Here is a 23,000-nt window from a genome sequence, read left to right as displayed (position 1 = left end):
ATTTTTGCTCAGGATTAATGAATGAGCATATAGAAAATTACTTAAATTACATGTTTAGATTTTTTTGATATATAATGTTATTTCTTTTTGTTTTCAATAAAAGAAAACTTCAAGTTTTAATTAAATAATTTCTCAAGAAATTCAGTGGAGAATTATATTATTTATTATCAATAATTAAATGCTTCAATAAAAAGTAACTGATTGTTCTAATATAATTATATCATAAATGGCATTCAAGATGATTTACGAATGGTAGTCTGTAGAGAAAATGGGGAAAAAATTCCTTCAAAAAATGAAAACACAAAGAAAAGAAAAAACGGATAGAAACTAAGTAATAATAAGGTTTCAAATATTCTACGCAATGCCAATGAAAAATGCCAAAATGTCTTTTTCGAAGCCTCTTTTCAGCGGTTGTAGTCAGAGTAAAAATATTTTTCTTCCCGATTTAAGTTCAACAAAATCTCGTTTAAACTCAAAGAGTTCGAGATTAATATCTCTTTAGAATATGGAGTTTACATTCTTGTATTAAACTCCGAATTTATAAAAAGAGAATTAAATTTATTTCTATATAGTTGTTACAATCGAATGATTGAATTATTTAGTCAATATATTGATTTAAATATTTATATTATTTTATTTGATGAGAGAAGTTAAAGAAAATTTTGACTAATTTGAAAAAATGTCTGCCGATAAGCTGTATCCATGTATGTTATTGTTTTGGTTTTGCTCTATAGTGCTTTTATTGTTAGTTGTCTTACATAACGTGTTTCATGAGTTTTTATTTATATATAGGAACGCCTTAATGTATTTTCACTTAAAATTTATTTTATATAGTCAGATGGTTATTTATACATTAATATAATTACTGAATTTAACCTTCGAAATTTCTACCATGTGTTTAGGTATTTAGCATTAAAAACTCTAGCAATTTTTATTTCAGAAATTTCCCTTTCATCACTTTTTCGAAATCTTATATATTACTTTTAAAACTTTTTTTTTGTGTCTGTGTGTATGTTTTTTTTTAAAAAAACAAAATTTCATGACTTTGACCTCTGTGCAGTTGACAAACCAATAAACGCGTTTTTGACGAAAACTTTTGTTTTATTCTGAAAACCGCTTATAATATTCCTCTGTTAAATAATGTATTCTTTGATAATTCGGTGTTTTCTAGCATTGTATTTGATAGGAAATAATTACCCTTTTCTCTTTTATATTATTTCAATCTGTGTTTTTATTTTATGCATGTTGTAGTAGTATATTTAGCAAGATATTCAATATCTGTTGAAAAAATTTGACTGCTGATATGATATATTTGAGGCTTATTTGGAATATGCCATGATGCTTATATTCGCTGCAGGTTTCTAAGTACATTTGTGTTGTCATTATGTTGTAATTTAATAATAGATCATTCCTTTGATTCATGTGAATGCAGATATTTTATTCACTATTTTTGATTTTTTCCATGAGTAGATTCTTGATAATAAGCTATTTATTTTTAGTTCAGCCAATATTTTCCTTCAGTTTTTCCAGCTTTATTGAATTAAATTAATAATAAATTTAGTTTTCTCTTTACATTTAAATAAATATATGTTGTGTCTCAAGATGGCTAGCCTTTATAAGTTTTATTTTCATGCTTTTAACATTTCTAAATTTTTAGTGAAAAGTGTTCTAAAACAAGACTTGTGAAAAATTATAAATAATGTATAAATTAATACCAGATCAAGTTTGAATTCTTTTAATTATTTAGACTTTCTTTCAAAGTAAAATTTGCATTCTAATGCAATGGATGTATTCAAGTTTCATAACTTTACATAACAACGTTTAATAGAAAGCTTAGCGGTTCAAGATATTCTTTTGAAAATTAGACTCACAAATGTGAGAATCAGATTGAAGACATATCCTGTTATCATTTTTCTTTACATATAATTTTGTCTTTTTTAAAGTATAGTCATAAAAATTATCTTAAATATAATCACTGTTACTAATGCAGAACAGAACAATATTGTGTTTATGAATATATTTCTCTCGAAAAGTGATTTTAAATAAATAATTATTATTAATTGATTAAATAATTGAAGTGATTTTTTATTAATTGATCAATAAAAGTACTTAAAATTGTTTTAAATGGGTTTACTGAATTTATGACTTATGTATGTATTTCTGAAAAGAAATGAGGATTAAAATTTCATCGTTTCAGTTTGCATGATATTTTTGTACTGACCAATCTGCTATGTAAATTGTAATATTGTTAAGTATTTATGGATTAAATTTTGAAGGTAGAAAAAAACAGTGAGTAAGGTTTCAGGAAAAAGTTATAAGATACAGAGATTTAATAATAGGAATTATTAAAAGAATTAAACTTGAACAATTTCTTTTGGTCATGACAGCAGAGGTTCCGTTTTATATTCATGTAATTATATTAATAAGTTAGATGATTACATTAGTTAAAAAGAACTAGTGTTTGGTATAAAGACCATGGGAAATGCTAATAGTGCTGAGTTCTGTTTGCAAAATTTGTAGGGAGGGAGAGAAAGAAAGATTTCTTTTTTAATCTTTTTAAAATATAAGAGAAAGTATATTATTTTTATGATTCTTTTTAAAATATATAAATTTTCTACAGTCTAAAGCAACTGTTTATCAAATAATTTCTGATCCTTAAATAATTATGTTAATACAGAATTATGATGTAGATTATATTGAAATATTCTATCCATATTTTTTAAATATTGATTTTTTAAAAAAATTCTAAATGTGCATTTTGAAAATAATAATTTTAGAAATCTAAACATGATAAAATATTGTAATGAATAAATTAGGATGAAATATTTTAAAAAGCAGAAATATTTAACTTCTTGAGAAGTGAAAACATTTCTTTACAATTTTCCAAATTATTACAAAAATCATGCTATCCACTAATTTTTTAAGTAAAAAATTTATGTAAATTTTATTTTAATATAAATATGCAGTCTTGTTTTTTATTTCTGCTTCCTTATTAAATATTCCATGTAGATTTTATGTAATTGTATTGTTTGTGAAATCTGAAGCAGTTATTTGAGTTGGATTTTCTTTTGTGGTAATGATTGCATCAGAATTTATTCTTAAGATGAATACAATATTGTGATATTCATGTTCAGTCACTTCCTCTTTTATAATATCTTTATTCATTTTCTAAACCAATGTATTTAAAATTTCCACAATTATTGTAGGACCAAAAATATTGAAAAGAATTTTTCTTCATAAGTGGAGAAAGGCTTGTACATTCAATGAATTGACAAAAAAAGTTTAAATATGTTAAGTAAGATTCTAGTTATATAGTAAATATCAATGACAATAGGAGTGTAATAGATATTAACAAAGTTTGTAGAAACAAGTACTGAACACCACAGAAATTTTGATTTATGTATTATATACTAGAGCTATAACAATTATATACTAGAGCTATAACAATTGTGACTTGCCCATTTCGCTTTAAAGAATTATATTGACTTTAGATGGGAAAAGAAGAGCCCTGCATTGAGTCTGTATTTTGTTGAAGGCAGGTTGGTTGCTTTCGTGCATGCATTACAGCAGAATTGAACTTGTACTGAATATCAGCATAAACTTAATATTTGTTTGGATTGATAGTAAAACAAGCTTCTATTAAAGATTTTAAAAAATTATTCAAAAAATGAATTTACCATCACAAATTCGTAAAAATTTACCTTGTCTCATTGGATTATGGATGTACTGTGGCTTTTCTTTTTCTGTAAACAATTTTGAAGTTCTTTCATTACAAAATCAGTAAACAAGATTTGTGTATTGTGATTAAAATAATTTTATAATTGAAAATTAATCAAACAAATATATGACATCTCTTCACTTATGGTATTATATATTGTGAATCATTAAGTATTTCATAACCTCGTTTCACAAAGTTATTCTAATTTGAAACTTGGCTGAAATTTAAATTTGTTTTCATAAATATTTCATAAATTTGGCAGATTTGTAGATGGTGAACTTTCAAAGCTTGATATGAAAGTAAAAACTTGCACCCATTATTCGTTCTGCACTCTATTCTAAACACTCTGTATTTCCATTCTAATTTTAATATTAATTTTTTTTTATTGTTAAAGAAATTAAAAATTCATTTTTAACTGTTGGTGGTCAAAAGTGAGAAGTGGTCTGTACTTTTACATATATTTTTATTTACAACTATATATACTCTCTTTGCAGTGAATAGTTCATATAATACATGGCTGATTGCGGTTGACTTTGTTAAGCTTTACAAACTTTTTTTACAACTATATACACTCCCTTTGTGGTGAGTTGTTCATATAATACATGGCTGATTGCAGTATTGCATTGCGGTTGGCTTTGTTAAGCCTTGCAAACTGAAGTTGTTTACTTCTTCTGCAGTGGTTGGGGATCCGATGTGTGTCAACGTTCTAATGAACCTCTGTAAGACTCGGGTGGGTAAAGGGGTTGCCGTAATTTTAAAATTGCAAAGTTTGGCATTAAGCCTTATTTGCGTGAACAATTGTTATTTAAAGAAAGTTAACTAAGAGATTTTAAATTAGATTATTTTAGAAAGATTTTAATTGAAGAAAAATTATTAGAAAGATTTTAATTTATTATTATTTAAAGAAACATTTTTTTTCCAGATGGCTTGCCTTTGGGGCATAGGAGTTTAAGTCTTCCTACAGAATATGATTATCATCAAGCAATGGCTCAGCATGCTGCTGCAGTATCTGCAGGTAATAGTTCTCTGCATCCAGCAATGTCTCAGATCCCCATGATGCCTACAGGTTTGAATCTCTCAATGAATTCTGGAAATCATTCTCTGGGTAGTGGAATACAATCTGGTGTTAGCAATACGCATCATATGTCACATGTAGGCAACATGAGTGGAGGAGGCAAGATGAAAAAGAAGTTGAAAGTAAATAAAGACGGTATTCCTGCTCCTAAGCGGGCAACAACTGCCTATATAAATTTCACTCAGTGGTATAGAGAAGATCAGAAAAGAAATGGGAGACAAATACCAAAGGTAAAGCACCAGAAATTACCTCTGAGTATTTTTCTCTTTTATATGAAAACTGATAGAGAGTGATATGTTTTATTGTATGATGCTTTTATGTAAAGATTTTTAAAAATGTTTTGTGCATGCACAAATATGCTACCAATTATTGTCTCATGTAAATCATTAAAAGATGAGACAATTATTGATTTACATTGACAACATTGATTTACATGAGTTTTTAGAAACTCATGTAAATCATTAAAATAATGTTTTTATATAATATAAATTATATAATGATTCTATTTTAATTTAAGAAATTTACTGATGCCCGACTGAGAAGAATGCCCGATGTCATTTATATAATTTCTGCCTTTATTTACTACCAACTACTGTGGTTCCAAGAACTCATGCAGATCATAATATTTTTAGACCATTATAAATTCTATTTCAGTTCCAAAAATTATTTGAATGTAATAATATGTAATGTTCTTTAATTTCTGCTATGTTTGCTCAAACATTTTTGATTTTAAATTGTCATTTAAACTTTTTTGTTAACTGTTTGCATACACTGATTAATAACCATTTTGATCCAGTAAGCATGTTGTTGACCTTATAATAAATCCGTTATAAGTTGATTTATTATGGTAGCTTTTTAAAATTAATTAGAGTTGCCTCAATTTTCCTCGCATCTTTGTATTCTTCAGTATTTAGATTTAGTATTATAAGGTACTGTTATTAGTTAATGTTAACTAAATGCATGTAATGTGAAATAAAGAAGTGTTGTCATGTCCTGAATAAAATGCAATCATTTATAAAATTCCATAATTCAGTTTATTATTAATAGTGATATTAAATTATTATTAAAGGTAGTGAAATCTGGAAAAAATACATAACAGCAATATTATTGGCCCAAGATATTTGGCTGTTTAAAACTGGCCTCCAAGTTTATACCTTGGAATGTTGCCGAATAAGGGTTGTAGGGTTATTGGCCCAAGATTAGTTATGAGGTAAAAACTTGAACTATGAATCTCTTGATTTGGTATTTGATCTGAATATTTTCTGGTATTTTTTTATAGTCCCAAACATAATAATTAGTAAATAGTAATAGTTATTAAAAAAATTGGCCCAGTTTGTATAATTAAGTTATCACATATTTTAATGTACTGTCTGATCTTATATTTGAGAATATTTACAGTTTGCATAACTTGAATTTTTTTTCTCTGATTTTGACCTGTTTTTTTTTTTTTTTTTTGCATTACAAATATATAACTTCAGAGCTATTGAAATGTTGCTATTACATAAATTTAATATTTCAATTCCATACTTAGATGCATTATTTGATGTGTACTGTTTCCCTGCGGCAAAAAAAAAAAAAAAAAAAAAAAAAAAGTAGTTGTAACATTTTTATTTTGATAAAAAATGTTTTGACTGAATGTTTAGCCTTTTTTTTTCTGAAATTTTCCAGACAGTTTATCTTCTCATGTTTTTTTACTGATTAATTGTTTTATTATTCAAATGAATGTTTTACAGGAATATATTTCTATCTTTTCTAGCTGAATTAGTTATATACAATGCAAGGTTTTAAATGCAGTTAAAAGAAGACAGTGTGGAGTCATTTTGACGCCCAAAAGTACATTGATATAATTTGAAAAATATTTATGAAAATGCATAAATTAAAAAAAAATTTCTTTCCAGAGAAATAAAATAAAATCCTTACTAACAAAGTCAGAAAATGTCCATAATCTAACTTCATTTTGTCTTTAGGTTAATTATCACAGAGTGAGTATATTGCTCACTATAATAGCATTATATGATAAGATTATTGTGTATTTGTTTTTTGTCAATAAATATAGAATTCTTATTGATTTATTTTGAAAGATCAGAATATTTATATGCAGATTATGCTTTAAAGCTGAATAATGATTTGTGTTAATTCAAGGCTGACATTTTTATCTTTAATTTCATATTTCGTTTCAAGTCTTTCAGGCAAGATTTCAAAAATTTTGTTTTATATGTAGAAATCCTCCTCTCCCCTTACATTTACATTAATAATTTTTTAAGTATGGATAATGGTAAATTTGTATATAAATTATTTTTGCTGTTAACATTTATGACTATAGTATATGTTTAATGTCTTTAGATAGGTGATTTTGGGAAAGAATGTGCTACTAAATGGAATAGTATGACTGGTGAAGAGAAGCAGCCATTTCTTGAAGTAGCTGCTCGTGATCGAGAACGTTATAGAAAAGAAGTAGGTATTTAAATAGTTATTTGTTAACAAGATTAAAAGGGTTTAGATTCTATTTGAATTTTTTTAAATGTGGTTAATAGGAAATAGAAATATGTCACATCTTCTTGAAATCTAATAGGCTTTTTTTTGTTGTTGTGGCTTGCAAACTTACTTCATTTAATAGAATCTCAGTTGAACTTAGCGATTTTTATTTTAAATCACTAAATAACAATTTTAAATTAATTATTTTTTACTTATTTTTAATTATTACATCGTTTTAAAAGTTTATTTTCCGGTTTTCGCCTTGCAAAAAATTTTGCAGCTGAAGGTAGGATCACAAGTGAACAATTTTTGAGAAACTAATTTACCGTAATAAACTTGTCTTTCATACTAATAAAATATTGGAGTTGCAATATTTTATTATTGCAAAATATGAGTTGCAAATAATTGAAATGATGCTTTTATATATGCAAATTTTGATGTAATAATCAGTCATGAAAATTAGATACCAATGAAGTTTCTCACAAGGCATTTTCCATGTTTGTAATGATCTGTTTTGTTTTTTTAAGGATTTCTTTAATCAAATGCACATACTGTACACACCCGATTATCCGCGGAATTGGGTGGCGCGGCCGCCGCGGATAACAAAAATCTCGGATAATCCGAAAAAAGCTAAAAACGGGTATAGCAAAAGAGAAAACAGTCATTCCAACTTTGAAAAATCGTTTTATGTACAATAAAACGTAAAATAAACAGCAGGAAATGTTTAACTAACGCTTAATATTTTAGTATATCACTCAAAACTAACCTAAAATGCATTTTGTTAGTTTTGTAGAAAAGTGCTTTGTACTTACGAGAGGCGTCAAGGATACACAGAAAATTAATACATATGTACTGTTTTAATTCTTTAATGTATTATGTAATTATAAAAGCATAACTGTAAAACTACACCTTTTTGAAGAAATCAGTCATTCGTGTTTGCTTCTTGGGTTTGCTTGAGGGGAAGTTTCCTAGAAGGCTTGGAAGCATTTTCTCTCTGCTTGAAAGCAAAAAAAAAAACTTCGTGTGGCAGGCGCGGATAACCCGCCCGCGGATAATCGGGAGTCTACTGTATTTTGATTTCCTGTGATAATTTCAGATATAAACTGAGTGTCCCTAAAAAGTGGAATAAGTATGTATTTCCTTAACATTTCATTAAATATGATGGACAATTGTAAGAAAACAACTTGGCTTTCATGAAGGTTGATGATACAAAGAAAATGAAATTTTAATGCATCCTCCATTTTGTTAAGGTATCAGCTGGTAAAATGTTTCTTTTACATTCATCTGTGCACACACACAAAGTTTCAGGCTTACATTACAAAGTTTGAAGAAACATGTTTGTTTCTAAATTTAGAGGGCTTTATCTGAAATTTAGACTTTTTTAGAAATGCAATTTTATTCGATACAACAAAATTATTGTTGCATGCAAATATTTATATGCAGTACATCATTCATTCATCGTGACTTGTAAGAAATTTTCTAAGCATGCATATTGTTAATCACTTTGATTAGTAGATAACTGCAAGTTCGACTATAAACAACAGAAGAGGAACTTGAGAAATCAATATTTTGAGATATCTTGGTGAAAGAGTGTGATGCCAAACAAGAAAATAAAATTTTTTTCCTGTAATTGTGCACATTATATTAGGTTTCCCTAAAGAATGATGTATTTCAGTACAAAGGGACACTTTGAAATATTGATTTATTATGTGTTATTTAATCAAAATGCTTGCCTAGCTGCTGAAGAATCCAAAAATTGTTGCATATGTCTTGACTTTTATTTATGGAGTTGCTTACTTCCTTCTGCACAGCAAGCTTTCTGTGAATGTAGCAGAGGATTGTTGACAAATTCAAGACGCCCGTCTTGATGCCACAAATGAACCGGATTATATGTAGGCAAGCATTGTTAGAAGCAGAGCCAGATTAAACCGTCTCAGTGTCCTAAGCAATGCAAATCTTGGAGCCCCTTTTCCTTGCCAACTTTTAGATTTTTTTAAAAAATTCATTTTGATTTAATTTGTATTTAAGCAATTATAAGTGGCAAATTTTGACAAACTGAAATAGCAAAATGCTTAATTGCAGGTCACTATCTAAAAGGTTGGTTTCAGTATATTGTATATTTATAATATTAATTCCTAGCTGAAATTTAATTTGAAACAAAGTTAAATAATTTAAAAGCAATTAGAAGATGATGATGGCAGTTGTGTTGCTAGTCATATATTTTGGTAAATAGAGTATTATTTCATATAATTTAAAAAGTGCCAAGATTAAGTTTTAAAAAGAAATAGAAATGCGGTGTTGTGGTTTTCTAAAGAACTGTCCAGCTTTAAATACAATATTTTTATTTTCCACAAACACAGCTACACTATAAAATTCACTAACGCTTATCTACTACACACACATAGAAAATTAGGTTTAAGAAAACAGTATGGTGGAAGGATTCCACTGTTTCCAGCCGAAAGCATTCGGCGTTAAAGCAAAGGTTGCGCATAGGGAAACTGTCGACCTCAGGATGCAGGTCTGCCGTTCAACTGCTTGTCTTCTGTAAAACACCACAAGGGATGCTCTCTGCTCAAGAGGAAAAAAAGAGGTGCTACATTAGTAATTACTTAAATTCCGATTCTTTTAAGTTAATGCATCTGGTTTTGAGAATGATAATAAGGTGCATTATTGTTTTGATGAAATAATTGAAATTCTGATTAGTGAAACGTGTAAATGAAATAGTTAGAATTTTTGATACTGCAGCATATTTATAACAAAGTAAATTTTGTGAAAAATTAACCTAAATTCGTGTTTATATTTTTCTTTAAAAGAAAGAGATCCACACAATGATGATTGAGTCACTGTAAAAATAAATTAAGGAATTTATTTTAATATAGAATATTAACTGTTTAAAACCATAAAGAAAGAAAAATAATACTAACACACTTATCAGGACACTTTAACAATTATAGGTATATCTACATTGCAAAAAAAAAGAAAAAAGCATTTTCATCTTTTTTTTTTTTTTTCTCTCTCTCTCTCTATATATATTTATTGGGATCGAATTTGTATCTTCTTTAGTACCATGCAATTTCGATCAATCATAGAACCCATACTTTAGCGTAACTCATCCGTGTCGATTGCAATCCTGACAAACTAGACCCCCTCCTCCACAAAGGAAAAAAAGTTTGAAAAAGAAGATTATTTATTTTGCAGATAAGGACCATGAGAGTTTTAATTTATTCCCCACAAATATCTCTAATCAGCATCTTAGTTGCTTTCCTGAAAAAAAGTTAATTTCGAATTTTTTTTTTTTAATACAATATAACCTTGTTAAATTGTCACTCAAGGGAATTTTTACGACTTAAGTGGAGTGGTAACTTTTGGAGAAAAAAGAATTTTTTTTCTTAATATATAAATATACTGGAATATTTTCAAGAATTGCTGTATGATTCAGTGATAAAAACAAGCTTCTCACAAATTTAGTACAAGCAAATGAATGAGTGGAAAATAAACACTTTTTATACTTACCATGTTTTATTTTCTTTTAATTACTTTAGAACATTAAGATCCAATAGTGTTGATTGATGAAGGTGCTTATTATTGGAGGTGTCCACTATTGGAACACTTTATTTTTTAACTTGAAGATTTTGTAGATCAGGAAATGGGACTTTTATTAGAATCTGACTTGGCTCTAACCATCATAAAAATTATCTCTTGCCTTACAAAGCCTTAATTCTTTAACTAAAATTTCCTCCAAGACAAAATTCTGCCCTTTCACCTTTAAATGTTTCGGACAGTTTTCTCATCCTCACTGAAGTCCTCACTGAATGAGCAGCTCCTCTAAGCTGTTCTGTTATTCATGTATATTGATATAGGTTTATAGTAGTAAATTGGTCACCGACTGTTGCCTTCAGCTGCTTGTCTTGAAGATAATTTAGCTTGTGACTATATCAATCTATTGCATACAGAAAAAAATGTGCAGTGTAGAGAATTATAAGAATTTTGAGAGACTGTTGAGAGAGAGAGAGAAATGCAAGTGTAAGTAATAATTATTTTAAAGATATTTTTTAGTTTAAGGAATTTTAATTTTAATTTGAGAAAGAAGGAAACATCTTAAGGCTATCAAAAACAAAAGGATTAACCTTGTGGTGAAAAGTTCAGAAAAGGAGACAAATTGACTATGCCATGGAGGCTACACTAGTTAGAAGTAAGAACCTGTTTTGGAAAGGAGTTTGTAGATGGTTGACTGTGAAGAAAGGAAGAGAAATTTTATTTGAAAAGGTTTGTTCTGGAGCATAGTTTATTTTCAGGAATTTAATTCTCTCTAGGAAGAGCTTTTGGAACAGTTTTTTGATAAATTCTTTGATACAGGAAAATTTTTGAGGCTTGTTTAATTTCATTATTGTGCATAAATCATCTCACATTGACAGTCTTTATAAGTTTTTGTTTCCCATGATCTTTTTGAAGTTGTACATTGCTACATGAACCCAAATTGGACAAGCATAAGCTAAAATTGGATGTAAATAGTTAAGGTAAATGAGCACATATTGGTTATAGATTGTTCTGCTATACATAAAAAGTATCTGGTTCAAAATAGTTGAGAAGAATTCGTGCTTGCACAAGAATTTGGTTGGAAATTGCTTTTCATTTTTTTACCATGCTTCAGGCACATTTGAAATTCCTTCAATAATAGTTTGATATTGGGGACTAATGTTCATATAATATTGTGGTATAGGTTCTGTACTACAATACATACATATTCAGTTTGTGTTGTATTGAAAGTTGAATTCTTAACTCTCATTTCATCAAACTCCTCATTTACTTTAAATAAAGCTGCCTTACTTTCTGTGACAGTGTTCCTGTAGTCTCTCTCTAGCAATAGTACTTTGATGCCAGAGTGCAAAGTAGCTTAATTTAGGCAATCAAGAGGCTTTATCATAAAATTCATTAACTTCTAATTAGGGAAGATTATTCAGTAGTTAGAGTCAAAGATAAAATAAGGTTCTCCTAAATTACAATGCCTTCATGCGAGCCTTTCCATCAAGAGTATAATTTTATGATTCATTTGATGAAGCAGCGATCCATGACTATGGTAATAAGAAATTAAGAGCTTAAAAGATTAAAAAAACTAACTAGATATTGATTGTCTGAAATGAAAAATTAATAATCCTTTGCATAAAAACATAATAGTCAAATGCATATAAAATCCACATATCTTATATGGTAGAAAAATTTATCTAAATATAAGAATACACAATTCAGATTTCCAGAAATATTCCCACTTTCGGGGTCATTACTGGCAACTAATTAGATTCAGTAGCCATTTGCAGTAACTCAACATAACGTATTGTGAAATTGGTGTTTTTGTTTCCAATGTTAGAATCAGAAATTCCAACTTGCCAAAGAAATCTGTGGAAGTCAACCATGGAAGTTTAACAAAAAGTAAATACAAAAGATGAAAATACAAAAATGAAGCTTTATTTAACAGTTTTTTAACCATAATTCTTGGTATACTTTAACTGAAAATTAGCTCTTGATTCATAACATTCATCCAAATCAATATATATTTAACTATGTGGAACAATATGTACCTAATATTTATGTTAATTTATTGCTTGGCATCATTTAGTGAATTTTCTTGGATGATAGCATCAAAATAAATCATTATACAGCACAATCAAATATAACATTTGTATTGTTAGCTTAATTAGCAATGACCTTGCTTTTTTAGTGAAAATCTTAAAAGCAAATAAATATATATAAATAAATCTTCTCATCTTTAATGGAACTCTTGCATCTACCCGATGCCTTTATGGCTGTCGATTCAATTAAAAGAAGCAACACTTGCTAAAAGAACAAAACAGTACAGTACCGCTTTATTGTAAAACAATAAGACGTATATACATGGAAGCAGTAACACGTCATTAGGTAAAGTCACGATTGGAAACAATTATTCGACTCATTTCAGTTCCCATCACTGCTAGTGGTCACTTGATACCTCTTACAGTGATTTAAAATAACTTTTTGAAGCCATTGACATCAGAATGTGATATCAATCATGCTAAATACTGAATTGTTCTGGTGCAATTATTTATATATATATATAAAATTACATTTTATTTATTATTTCCACTTTTTGTAGCAATGAAGCGAAAATATAGGAATCAACAGGGTCAAATTGTATTCTTGTTCTCTAAAGCTTAACCAACCATATTTAATAAAACTTTGTATGATAAGGAGTCTGAGCAGTTTCAATCCAAAATTTCATTGTTGTCAAATAAAGGCTTGTGTTTAGTATTTATATATGATTTGTAATTTTTAGATGTCTATTTATAAGCCTGCTCGTGATGTAAACAAACCGAAACGTCCTGGCACAGCTTTTATGCTGTTTATGGCTGATTTGAGAAAAGAAATGGCTGGGAAAGAACCAGAAGGTGGAGTTGCTGCTTTAGCAAAATTAGGTATGTTAGATTTGTAAATATTTTTTATATAATATTTTTATATATAAATGGATTTTTCATTGAAGTTGATGTTATGGTATCTGTTTATGTAAAGGATTTTTTTTTATCTACTTATAATGAATATTAAAACTTATATGTTTATGAACTTGGTGCTTTATAAGCAAGCATATATTACTTTTTTTTTTTGCGCATGTTTTATTCTGATTCGATTTCAACTAAATAGGGGTGAGATGACAGATATAGATGTTCGTTTTTTATTAAGCAATATATAGAACAATTTATGGAATTTTGGATTAAAACAAAATGGAAGAGTTCAATAATAAAATGAAAATTAGTACCGAAAAAGAATAGCAAAAAGAAAAACGCGTATAACAAAGAACTTCAGAAACAACAAAGAACTTCATATATATATATAAAGGAAACTGCTTTGGCACAAGATATATATTATTATACATTGCTACCATTGGCGACCAACAACCAGAATGATCCATACAGTTACAGAGACCTTGCACATCGGAATTCTCTTCTCCAGTGTAATGGTTACAGTTAAAATGTACAGATAATCTTTACTTAATTACATCTTTAGTTTAGATATTATTACAGCTCATTTATTTCAATGTTAAATAGTATTTAACATTATAATGTTTATTAGTTTTTAAATTCGCTTAAATAATTATTAATAGTAAGATATTGATTGTAATTTAAAAATTTCTGTTATTAAATGCTAAGCTAATATAGTTTTCTGTATGAAAAAGGGTGATACTCTTTATTGTGTGTGTGCTGCAAAATATTCTCTGCATTAGGATTTTTCGGGCTTAAATATTTTTTCATTATTTATATGGAATTTTATTAATTGCAGGTGGTGAACGCTGGAGAGCTATGTCAGATGAAGAAAAACGGAAATATGTGGAGATGCAAAGTGAAGAAAAGATACGTTATGAAGCTGATATGGAAGAATATCGTAAAAAGGTTTGCTATTTTCTACAATGCAGTCTTAATGTAATTTCTTGTATAATTTTTTCGGGAATTCTTATTGTTGATTATTTACAATTTTTCTTATTTTCTGCATTTTATCTGCGAAAAGACCTTTATTATTATGTCACAAAAATTGTTATCAAAGAAAAACCTAGGCAGTCTGTATGTAAATGAATGCCTGCATAAAAACATGAAATATGCTTAATTTTATGTAGTATTTAGAAATAAATTTTATTTTTGATAAACCATTTTTGGTGACAAATCTTACCTTATCTTATTTTTTTTTTAAATTCGTTTGTCTATTTGATATTTAAACTTTAATGAAGATTAAATCCTTCAAAAATTACAATATAAACTTTTAATGCAGTTTTGGAATATTTTTATTTTGCCTAGTTGTATTTAAAATTTATTATACCAGTTGCAGAAGAAATTTGAATTGGCTATGAAGTTAAAGGGAATTTCATTCTATCCCAAAATGAATTTTCCTCTAACTGAAATTTACATTCTTTTTTTAAACACAAACATCAATCTGCTATGGAATTAAATATATTTGAAGTTTTTAATTATTCTGTTATTATATTTTTTATGATATTCAATTTTAAATGGATTTGATTCAGCCTTATCTTGATAATTTTAATTTCCCATATTTAATGATGATATTATTTTTTAGATAGCACATGATTATGCAATGCAAACGATTTTTATTTTTAAACTTCTGAAAGTCAACTTCATATAAAAATTACCAGATTTGTATTTAAGAATCTATGTATAAATCTGTATGCAACATGTTTATACATATAAAAATGTATGCAACATATTTAGAATATGGATCTATCAAATTTGAAATGTTTATATGAAAATAATTATATTCTCTTCAAATTCCAGCAAAGCATTGCAAATCTTCAACAAGCAAATAATCCTCCTCGCACTGAAGAACCTTCTAATGATGGTTCTGATAGTCTAGATTTGCCAGCTACAAATACATCACAGTTACCTCAATTGTCTCAAGTTGCATCTAATTCAGGTTCATCAACGCCATCGCCTACAGAGACGCCTACCCCTGCATCTCAGTCAAATAGTGCTTCTCCACCACCACCTACACTCAGTCCAGGTCCAACTGACTCATCTACTTCAGAAAGCCCTAATAGTTCCATGGCTGCTTTATCCTCACTTACTAATCCAATGTCTTTATCTCATGCTATGGCAATGGGCTATGCTCAGCATACTCTTTCTAATTTTGCACATGCCAGTGGCATGTTGATGTCAAATCCAAATTATAGCCAAATGCATAGTGCTATGCCATCATCTGCTTATCTTTCATCGTCAAATCCTAATTATAATCAAGCTCATATGCAGGGACCATATAACTGGAACTGAAGATTTTGATTTATATGTGCAGTTATTCTTTCAAGAAATGTTGAAACAACATCCTGTTTCTATATGCATTTATTAAGTTTTTATTCTCTTCTTTTGTGGCTATGCTTATATTAAATTGTTAAAAAATTGTTATGTTAAAACTGGATGTTTGTTGGTTATGGAAAGTATTTTGCACATTTAGCAAATTCTGTATGAAATTCATATAGCAATACGAATAATTTTATTTAATCAATTGATTCAATAGATTGTAATGTTAATTAATGTCATCTACCTATGTGTTATTAATTTAGATTTTATTGCCATATTTGTGTTTTAAATTCTCATTAGTTTGAAGAGAAATATATTTGTCATCAAATCTTATGAAACGTGTACAGTTGCATTAGTTTACTAATTTTTAAAATATTTGGATTACTGATTTGGATTTCTAGTCAGATAGCTGATCAAAATTTTGAAAAAATTTTTACACCATAAATAAAAGGAATGGCTGCTTTCTCCCCCCCCCATACACTTTATTAAATTCATGCTTTTAAAAGCTGTATGGAATTTTTTTAATCTAATACTTTATTCCGTAATTTGCATTTTTGCAATGACATTTTTACATAAATTTTATTTAAGGTACTATTTGGAATGTAATTTGAGTCGTTTTCGTTATCTAATTTGAAAATGCCTTTTTATATCGGAAAAAATCTTTTTAAATCAGCTGTGACTTTTTCTGAGTTTCGAATATATGAAGCTATAATTATTTTAGAATTTATAGGAAATGAAATATATGTATTAATAAAAATAATTTATTTTGTACTGCCATATTTTCTATAGCTGGTGTTCATTTAAATTGTTATATTTTTCTGGCAATTTATAACCAGTAGGTACCTTATTTCAAAGCTGATAATACTATTCATAGAATGGTGTGTAAATCTCTTAAAATTGCATGGCATGTGTTTCATTAATTCTACTGTATTGTTTATGTTAGAAATAGCATAAACTTGTAAAACTTGCCTTCAACTTGCATAATATTTAGATTTGATTACTTGCACAATGCAGAGGGTTTTTTTTCTTTCTATTTTAATTTTCATTTATCTGAAAGTACAAACTAGAGTGCATTTATATAATTTATGAATACTCAAAACTCATATTGTTCGTAACTCAAAATATTTTGATGTGTGTTGTAGTAAATTTTGATAAGTGATTTTTAAGGTTTGTTTCTACTCTGTATTAGTTTCAGTAGCTTGTATCGAAGCTTTCTTCCCCCTTTCATCTGGGCTTCTTAGCTAGTTTCATCTTTTAATAGAATTGGATTATGCATAGTTTTTACTAAATATCAAATCTTGAAACAGATAAAAATAAATTCATTCGCAAGTTTTTATTGAAATTTTGTGTAATTCTTCAGGTTACTTATGATTTCTCATATAAATAAATATATCTATTGGGGATGGTTGGGCATTTTTAGTATCATTTTTTTTCTTCCTTATGAATGAGAATTTTGCAATTGCAGTGATTTCAGTTTTCTTGGTAATAGTTTGCTGAATGGCATATAGAAATTTTTTGTAGTGTGGTATTATTTTTAAAAGTATGTTAGATATTTAATTTTATTTTTATATTAATATATGGGGGTTTTCTGCTTGAGTTAAAGCAGTTGCAACTTTTCAGTGTGAAAATTATTTCGAGTTTGTTTTATTGCAATGTTTTAATTGGGGTTTTCTCCCTCTCATTTTTTTACTGGAAGTAATTACATTTGGAATCTCTAAATTAGCTTAGCTGATATGTACTAAAATTTATAAGTTTTATCTTATTTTTGTTATTTTATTTCGTAATTTATTTTTAAAAAATTCAGTTTCTTTCATACATTAAAAATTTGGTCCTGCCATTCTCTTGAATCTCAGAAGAAACATCAGCATCTGTCTAAATTGTTTTAAGGATTAATTTCGTTACGCTAATTTATTGTAAATTATTTTTTAAATATTTTTAGTGATAATAGTTTGTGAACAATTATTTTTTTCTTAAATAATTGTAGAACCATTCATGCCTCTTGTATTATAAAAAGGCTTCTTTGCCTACAGTTCGTGTTCTTCTCTCTTTATTACCATCTGCTTCTTATACTTTACAGTTTAAGTAACGTATACACTAGTAGTTATTCATAACATTAAAATTTTTCTGATTAAATTAAGGAAACACATTTTATTTATTGGCTGCTTCTATCTTGCTACTTTATAAATGAAGGAGTTAGCATTAATATGGGTTTCGTTATGTTCGCATCCCATTTTTAAAACAACATAAACGCTATTTCCGTTTTAAAAAAGTGAAACTGACGTACAGATTGTCTACTGTATTTTCTTAGAAAATATTAACTAAGACTTTCATTTTAAATTGGGGAAAAATTATTTTTAATACCGTTTTAGGAATATATTTAATTTTTCTTTGAATACTAATATTACTTTGAGGGTTTCTGTGTATGAAAATAGTTTCCTCAAATTGTATGCAAAGTTCATCACCATCAGAACTTTAGCATTATTATCATTTCTTCACGTAAGACTAATTAAATAAAAATTCTGACAATTGGTGAAGTGAAACTTATAAAAAAAATTATGTTCACATTACTCTACAGGAGGAGGAAGTCTTTCTGCTGTAATGATTTGATTAGAATATCTGTTTCATTGTTTAATTTTTATTTTCTTGTGTTATATAAAGAGTTTATTTCCATTATTAGATTGTATCTATTAAAATCTATGCTAAATTTTGTCTTGTATATATTTATTGGAATATTCTGGGATTCAAGAGTTTGTATTTCAAGGAGTTATTTTAATGTCTGTATTAATGTGGAAGCATACATTTTTGTGATATTTACATTATTGTGTGTTTAATGTTTTAAAATATGTGTGTAGATGCATCATTTCTTTTTTAAAAAAATGAAAAATATTTTGATATGTATATTAAATAAATATTCACGAGTTTTTATTACGTTACAAAAACTTCAATATGTATACGAATTTACAATTTTCTGCCAATCTTCAGCAGCATTAATGGTGTCTGTTAGACATTAAATATTTTTTTAATCAAAATATAATTTCAATATTTATAATATTTAAACTTTCATTTTGTTAGCCAATTTATTAATTTCATTATTCTGTGACACTGTATAATTTGCTATACTTTTTTGTTTTTGAGTATATGATTCAGTGATACCAGTCAATTATATTATTTCTCTAAAGTTCATTGTTTTTAATTGGTTTTTATTTCAATATTCTGAGATTGCATCTTTTCCTGAGACATAATTAATCTTATTTTCTTTCTGTGTGTTTAATTTCTTTTTAGAAAGTTTTTCTTCAGTTTTAACTGCATATCCTAAGTATTTAAAAATAAATTTTTGCGATAGTTTTAAAGGATGTTTAGTTGCTTTTTATAAATTTTCTTTACTTTTATGCTAATTTATGATTTTATACTTTTTTCAGAACTATTTCTGTCACAAAGAAATTAACTTTTATTTTTTATATGTGCATTTTGAGCCATTTATTCTAACTATTATTACGTTTGCTTTTTATTCGTGCCTTTTTTTTTTTTTTTTTTTTTTTTGTGAAATATATTTCTTTTAAAATGTTATGTTTTATGTGCTTTGATTTACTACTACTTTTTAAAATGGTTTTTATAGTAATTTTTCCGACTAATGCCTTTTATTTATTCTTGTACAGGAACAAGTAACATAAACGAAAATATTCTAATTGTGAGTAAAAACGTAAATAATTCCATTTGTTTTTTATACATTGTTTTACAAAATGGTATTTGTTTCATTTATTTGTGAGGTATGAAATATCTTTTCATTTACTGCAGCTATGAAATTTTCCTCCTCATTTGCTATTTTCAGTTTTAAAATTGTGCTATTTTGTATTTTCTAGTATATATTTAATTACAAAAATTTTTAAGGAGGACATGTTTTTATGTTTGGGAATTTTTGAATAAAAAAAGTCAGCTGTTTTGTATTCATGTTTATAAGTGTAAATATTTAATAATGTTTGCATTTTAAATTAATTTCATAATATTTACACTATTAAAAAGTATATAAAAAAATTTTATCACGTTTTTAATATGTTTTAATTTTTCTTTTTTCAGCAAGATTTGATTTAAATTTTTCTCACATTTTGCATTGAAACAATATGCATATTTAAAAATGAAAATAGCAAATGCCTTTTTTTTAAAGACAGAATTTACGTGAAACTTTAAAAAAAGTTATTACTTAATGTTTGACATGTTGTTATATATTATCATGATTTCTTTGTATTTATTGGTGATGATAGCTTAAAGACTTGAATGCGTATATAGAAAATTTTTTACAAAATCCTTTGTTTTACTTATGAAGTATAAAATAATTAGCTGTAGAAGCAGGCCCTTTGAATTCATTTTGTAGTTATATCTATAAATTAATAGTTATTAATTGTTTGAAATAGAAAATTTATTTTTGAAATGTTTTATTTCATATGTGAAATGTGAAAATTCAGTTTTTGAAAGTTGAATTTGATGAGATTATTAAAGAAATAGTTGAATAGTCTTTATTTAATTAAACTAAAAATGATAGGCTTAATTAACATGATTATAAATTAAACTGTTTATATTGTTTACAAACTGTTGGTGTTTAAGTTAGAAAGATTTTACTTAAAGTAATTTGTTATCACTCATCTGTATTAATCTGAAAGTTAATATATTTTATTCTCATTGGTGTCAAATATTCTAAATGTATATACTTAACTAGAGACTATAGCAATATCAGAAAAATGAACAGAGTATCTGCAAGTGACTTGTAGGAAATTATTGCAGCATATATTTTTTTAAATGTATAATCTTGTTTTTATTCAAAATCTTTGTTTCTTCATAGGATTGGTGATTTAGTGCTTTTTTTTCCTTCTGTTTTACATTTTTTTCTCTCTCTAAATGTTAGCATTACAGTTTTGGTATATTTAGTTCTGATTTTCCCTTTCAATTTGTCTGGATTGAAGAACAAAATACAAAAGTATTTACCAGAATCTTGTTTTGTAGTCAACTCGAATGTATAAATAATTTTAGCAGTACTTAAAATATTTTCGTCTCAAAATGAGAAAAGTTGTAGCTTTTTTTAAAAAAATCAATTTTTTTTCTTCTTTTTTTTTACATTTGATTTTTATGGATGATGTTACAGAATTTTGGAAACTTAAGTTTTTGTAGATTGCCAAATATTTCTTTTATTATGCTCTGTAGTCTTTCTATACTTTAAACTTATATATAATTTATTTATTTATTTATTTTGGTATTTGGCCTATACGCACAAGTTTATTACATTGCAGATATTTTATTTATAATAGTATTTTCGTAATTGTACGTTTTCGTTTTGATTCTTTTTATATCCATGCTATATTTTTAGATGTGTCTACACCATGTTTTGTATGAGGATTTATAGTGTTATTTGATGGTGAAAAGTATTTCATTTTACTTTAAAATTTTTAATGTTTAAACAAACGTCACAATTTTTAGTGATAGTTATGAGTTTATTGAGCCAAAGTTTTTTTCTTGTGTATTATCTACATAATTATATGTAAATACATTCCGTTTATTTTTACACCTTATGTTGCATGTTTCAAATATGTTATTTGATTGCTTTTCTTTTTAGAAAGATTGTGATCATTGAATTTTTCTGAGTTCATTTATAATTGTTTTCTTTTTTTTATGTGTTAATTATACAATCTGTTTTCAACTTCATTTAAATATCTCACGTAGATTCCGAAGTGTTTTTCCCCCTTTTATTATTTCTGTGATAAAATGTTTTGTATTTTAAATTTTGCATTTGATTTGAAGGTTTGTTTTATTTGTTTAGTAAATGTTTTGATTCTCTTAATTATTGTTTATTTATCACTATTCTGTTTCTTTTTGAAATTTAGTTCATTCTCGTCTTAATACTATGTGAATATTAAAGTTTTAAATGATATATTTTAAAATACATTTAGATATTTTTTAAAAAAAGTAGACAATTTTGATCCATCAAAATGTTATTGCACTTTTCGCATGAGTAGCATGCAACATATTGAGAGTTAACTAAAATTAATAACCTTTGCTGGATACTGAACGCCATTAAATTGGTTTCATCATATAAGGTGAAGCTTGCTTTGGAATTTGCATGTGAATATTATAAATTTAGTTTATACTGTTAATTTTTGATTAAAAATTGTAAAAATATTTGTGTGTGTGTGACGGTTTTTTTTCCATCACAGATTCTAATATACTTTGTAATCGTGTTTTAAAATTTACAGAAAATTGTAATTTTTCCCTTCAATTCTAATAAAAAATTGTGTTAGGTCTTTATTCTAAGTTGCTAGTAGGAGTTCTAAACGTATATAATTTTATAAGATATTATGAGTTTTAATCTTTTATGGAAAAAAAAATATTCAAAAATATCTTCTGTTAATCTAAGAGTTCGTTTTATTTTAAACTTGGTACTTTTTTTATTTAAAAAAAAAATGGAGAAACATTTCGTCGTATTATTTTCTTCATTTGATTTCGTCAAACTAAAATTAATGTAGTCTTCATTTTTTTTATTTATTTATTATTATTATTATTATTGCTCAATATTTTGACTAAAAATTGACTCTGAAGTTGTTTATACTGTAAAAATTAATATAAATTTTGTCCTCACGTATTAAATTCGTGTATTAGATAACATTTAAAGAAAGACTGGAAATTTTAAATCTTGCCATAAAGAAATTTATTTTATCTTCCATTTCGAAATCTCTTCTTTTATTAAAAAAATTTGTCCTATGAATTGACTTAGTTAAAAAAGTTTCTTGTGGAATGTTTTTAATATAATGTTCTCAAATTCATTACGTTTAAACTCTTTTTTACCTCGGTGAAATATATTTAAGCATTTTAATCAGTTTTTTCTTCATATATCCCTCCTGATTTTATGACAAAAGTGACATTT

General features: G+C 26.9%; 1 protein-coding gene across 2 annotated transcripts; it reads left to right on the top strand.

Annotated features, from left to right (window-relative positions):
• The first annotated feature begins 512 nt into the window (after window positions 1–512).
• LOC129959092 (high mobility group protein homolog TDP-1-like) lies at window positions 513–19,214 on the top strand. Of its 2 annotated transcripts, none has more exons than XM_056071902.1 (6): window positions 513–704; window positions 4,641–5,023; window positions 7,137–7,247; window positions 13,576–13,714; window positions 14,574–14,683; window positions 15,575–19,213. In XM_056071902.1, the coding sequence occupies exons 1-6, from the start codon at window positions 680–682 to the stop codon at window positions 16,064–16,066; spliced, it is 1,260 nt and encodes a 419-aa protein (XP_055927877.1). In that variant the 5' UTR covers window positions 513–679; the 3' UTR covers window positions 16,067–19,213. The 2 variants fall into 2 exon arrangements, with proteins under 2 accessions (XP_055927877.1, XP_055927878.1); XM_056071903.1 differs by lacking the exon at window positions 513–704 and adding an exon at window positions 845–902 and having other exon boundaries at window positions 15,575–19,214.
• Window positions 19,215–23,000: the final 3,786 nt, after the last annotated feature.

Source organism: Argiope bruennichi, chromosome X1 (genome assembly GCF_947563725.1).
Source record: "Argiope bruennichi chromosome X1, qqArgBrue1.1, whole genome shotgun sequence".
In the NCBI taxonomy this organism is placed as follows: Eukaryota; Metazoa; Arthropoda; class Arachnida; order Araneae; family Araneidae; genus Argiope; species Argiope bruennichi.
This window is presented reverse-complemented; position numbering and strand designations above follow the sequence as displayed.

Coding starts and splice junctions, on each gene's coding strand:
- LOC129959092 (XM_056071902.1), top strand. CDS start 680: ATGTCTGCCGATAAGCTGTATCCAT. Junction 7,248..13,575: donor GAGAACGTTATAGAAAAGAA/GTAGGTATTTAA, acceptor TGTAATTTTTAG/ATGTCTATTTATAAGCCTGC. Junction 13,715..14,573: donor TGCTGCTTTAGCAAAATTAG/GTATGTTAGATT, acceptor TATTAATTGCAG/GTGGTGAACGCTGGAGAGCT.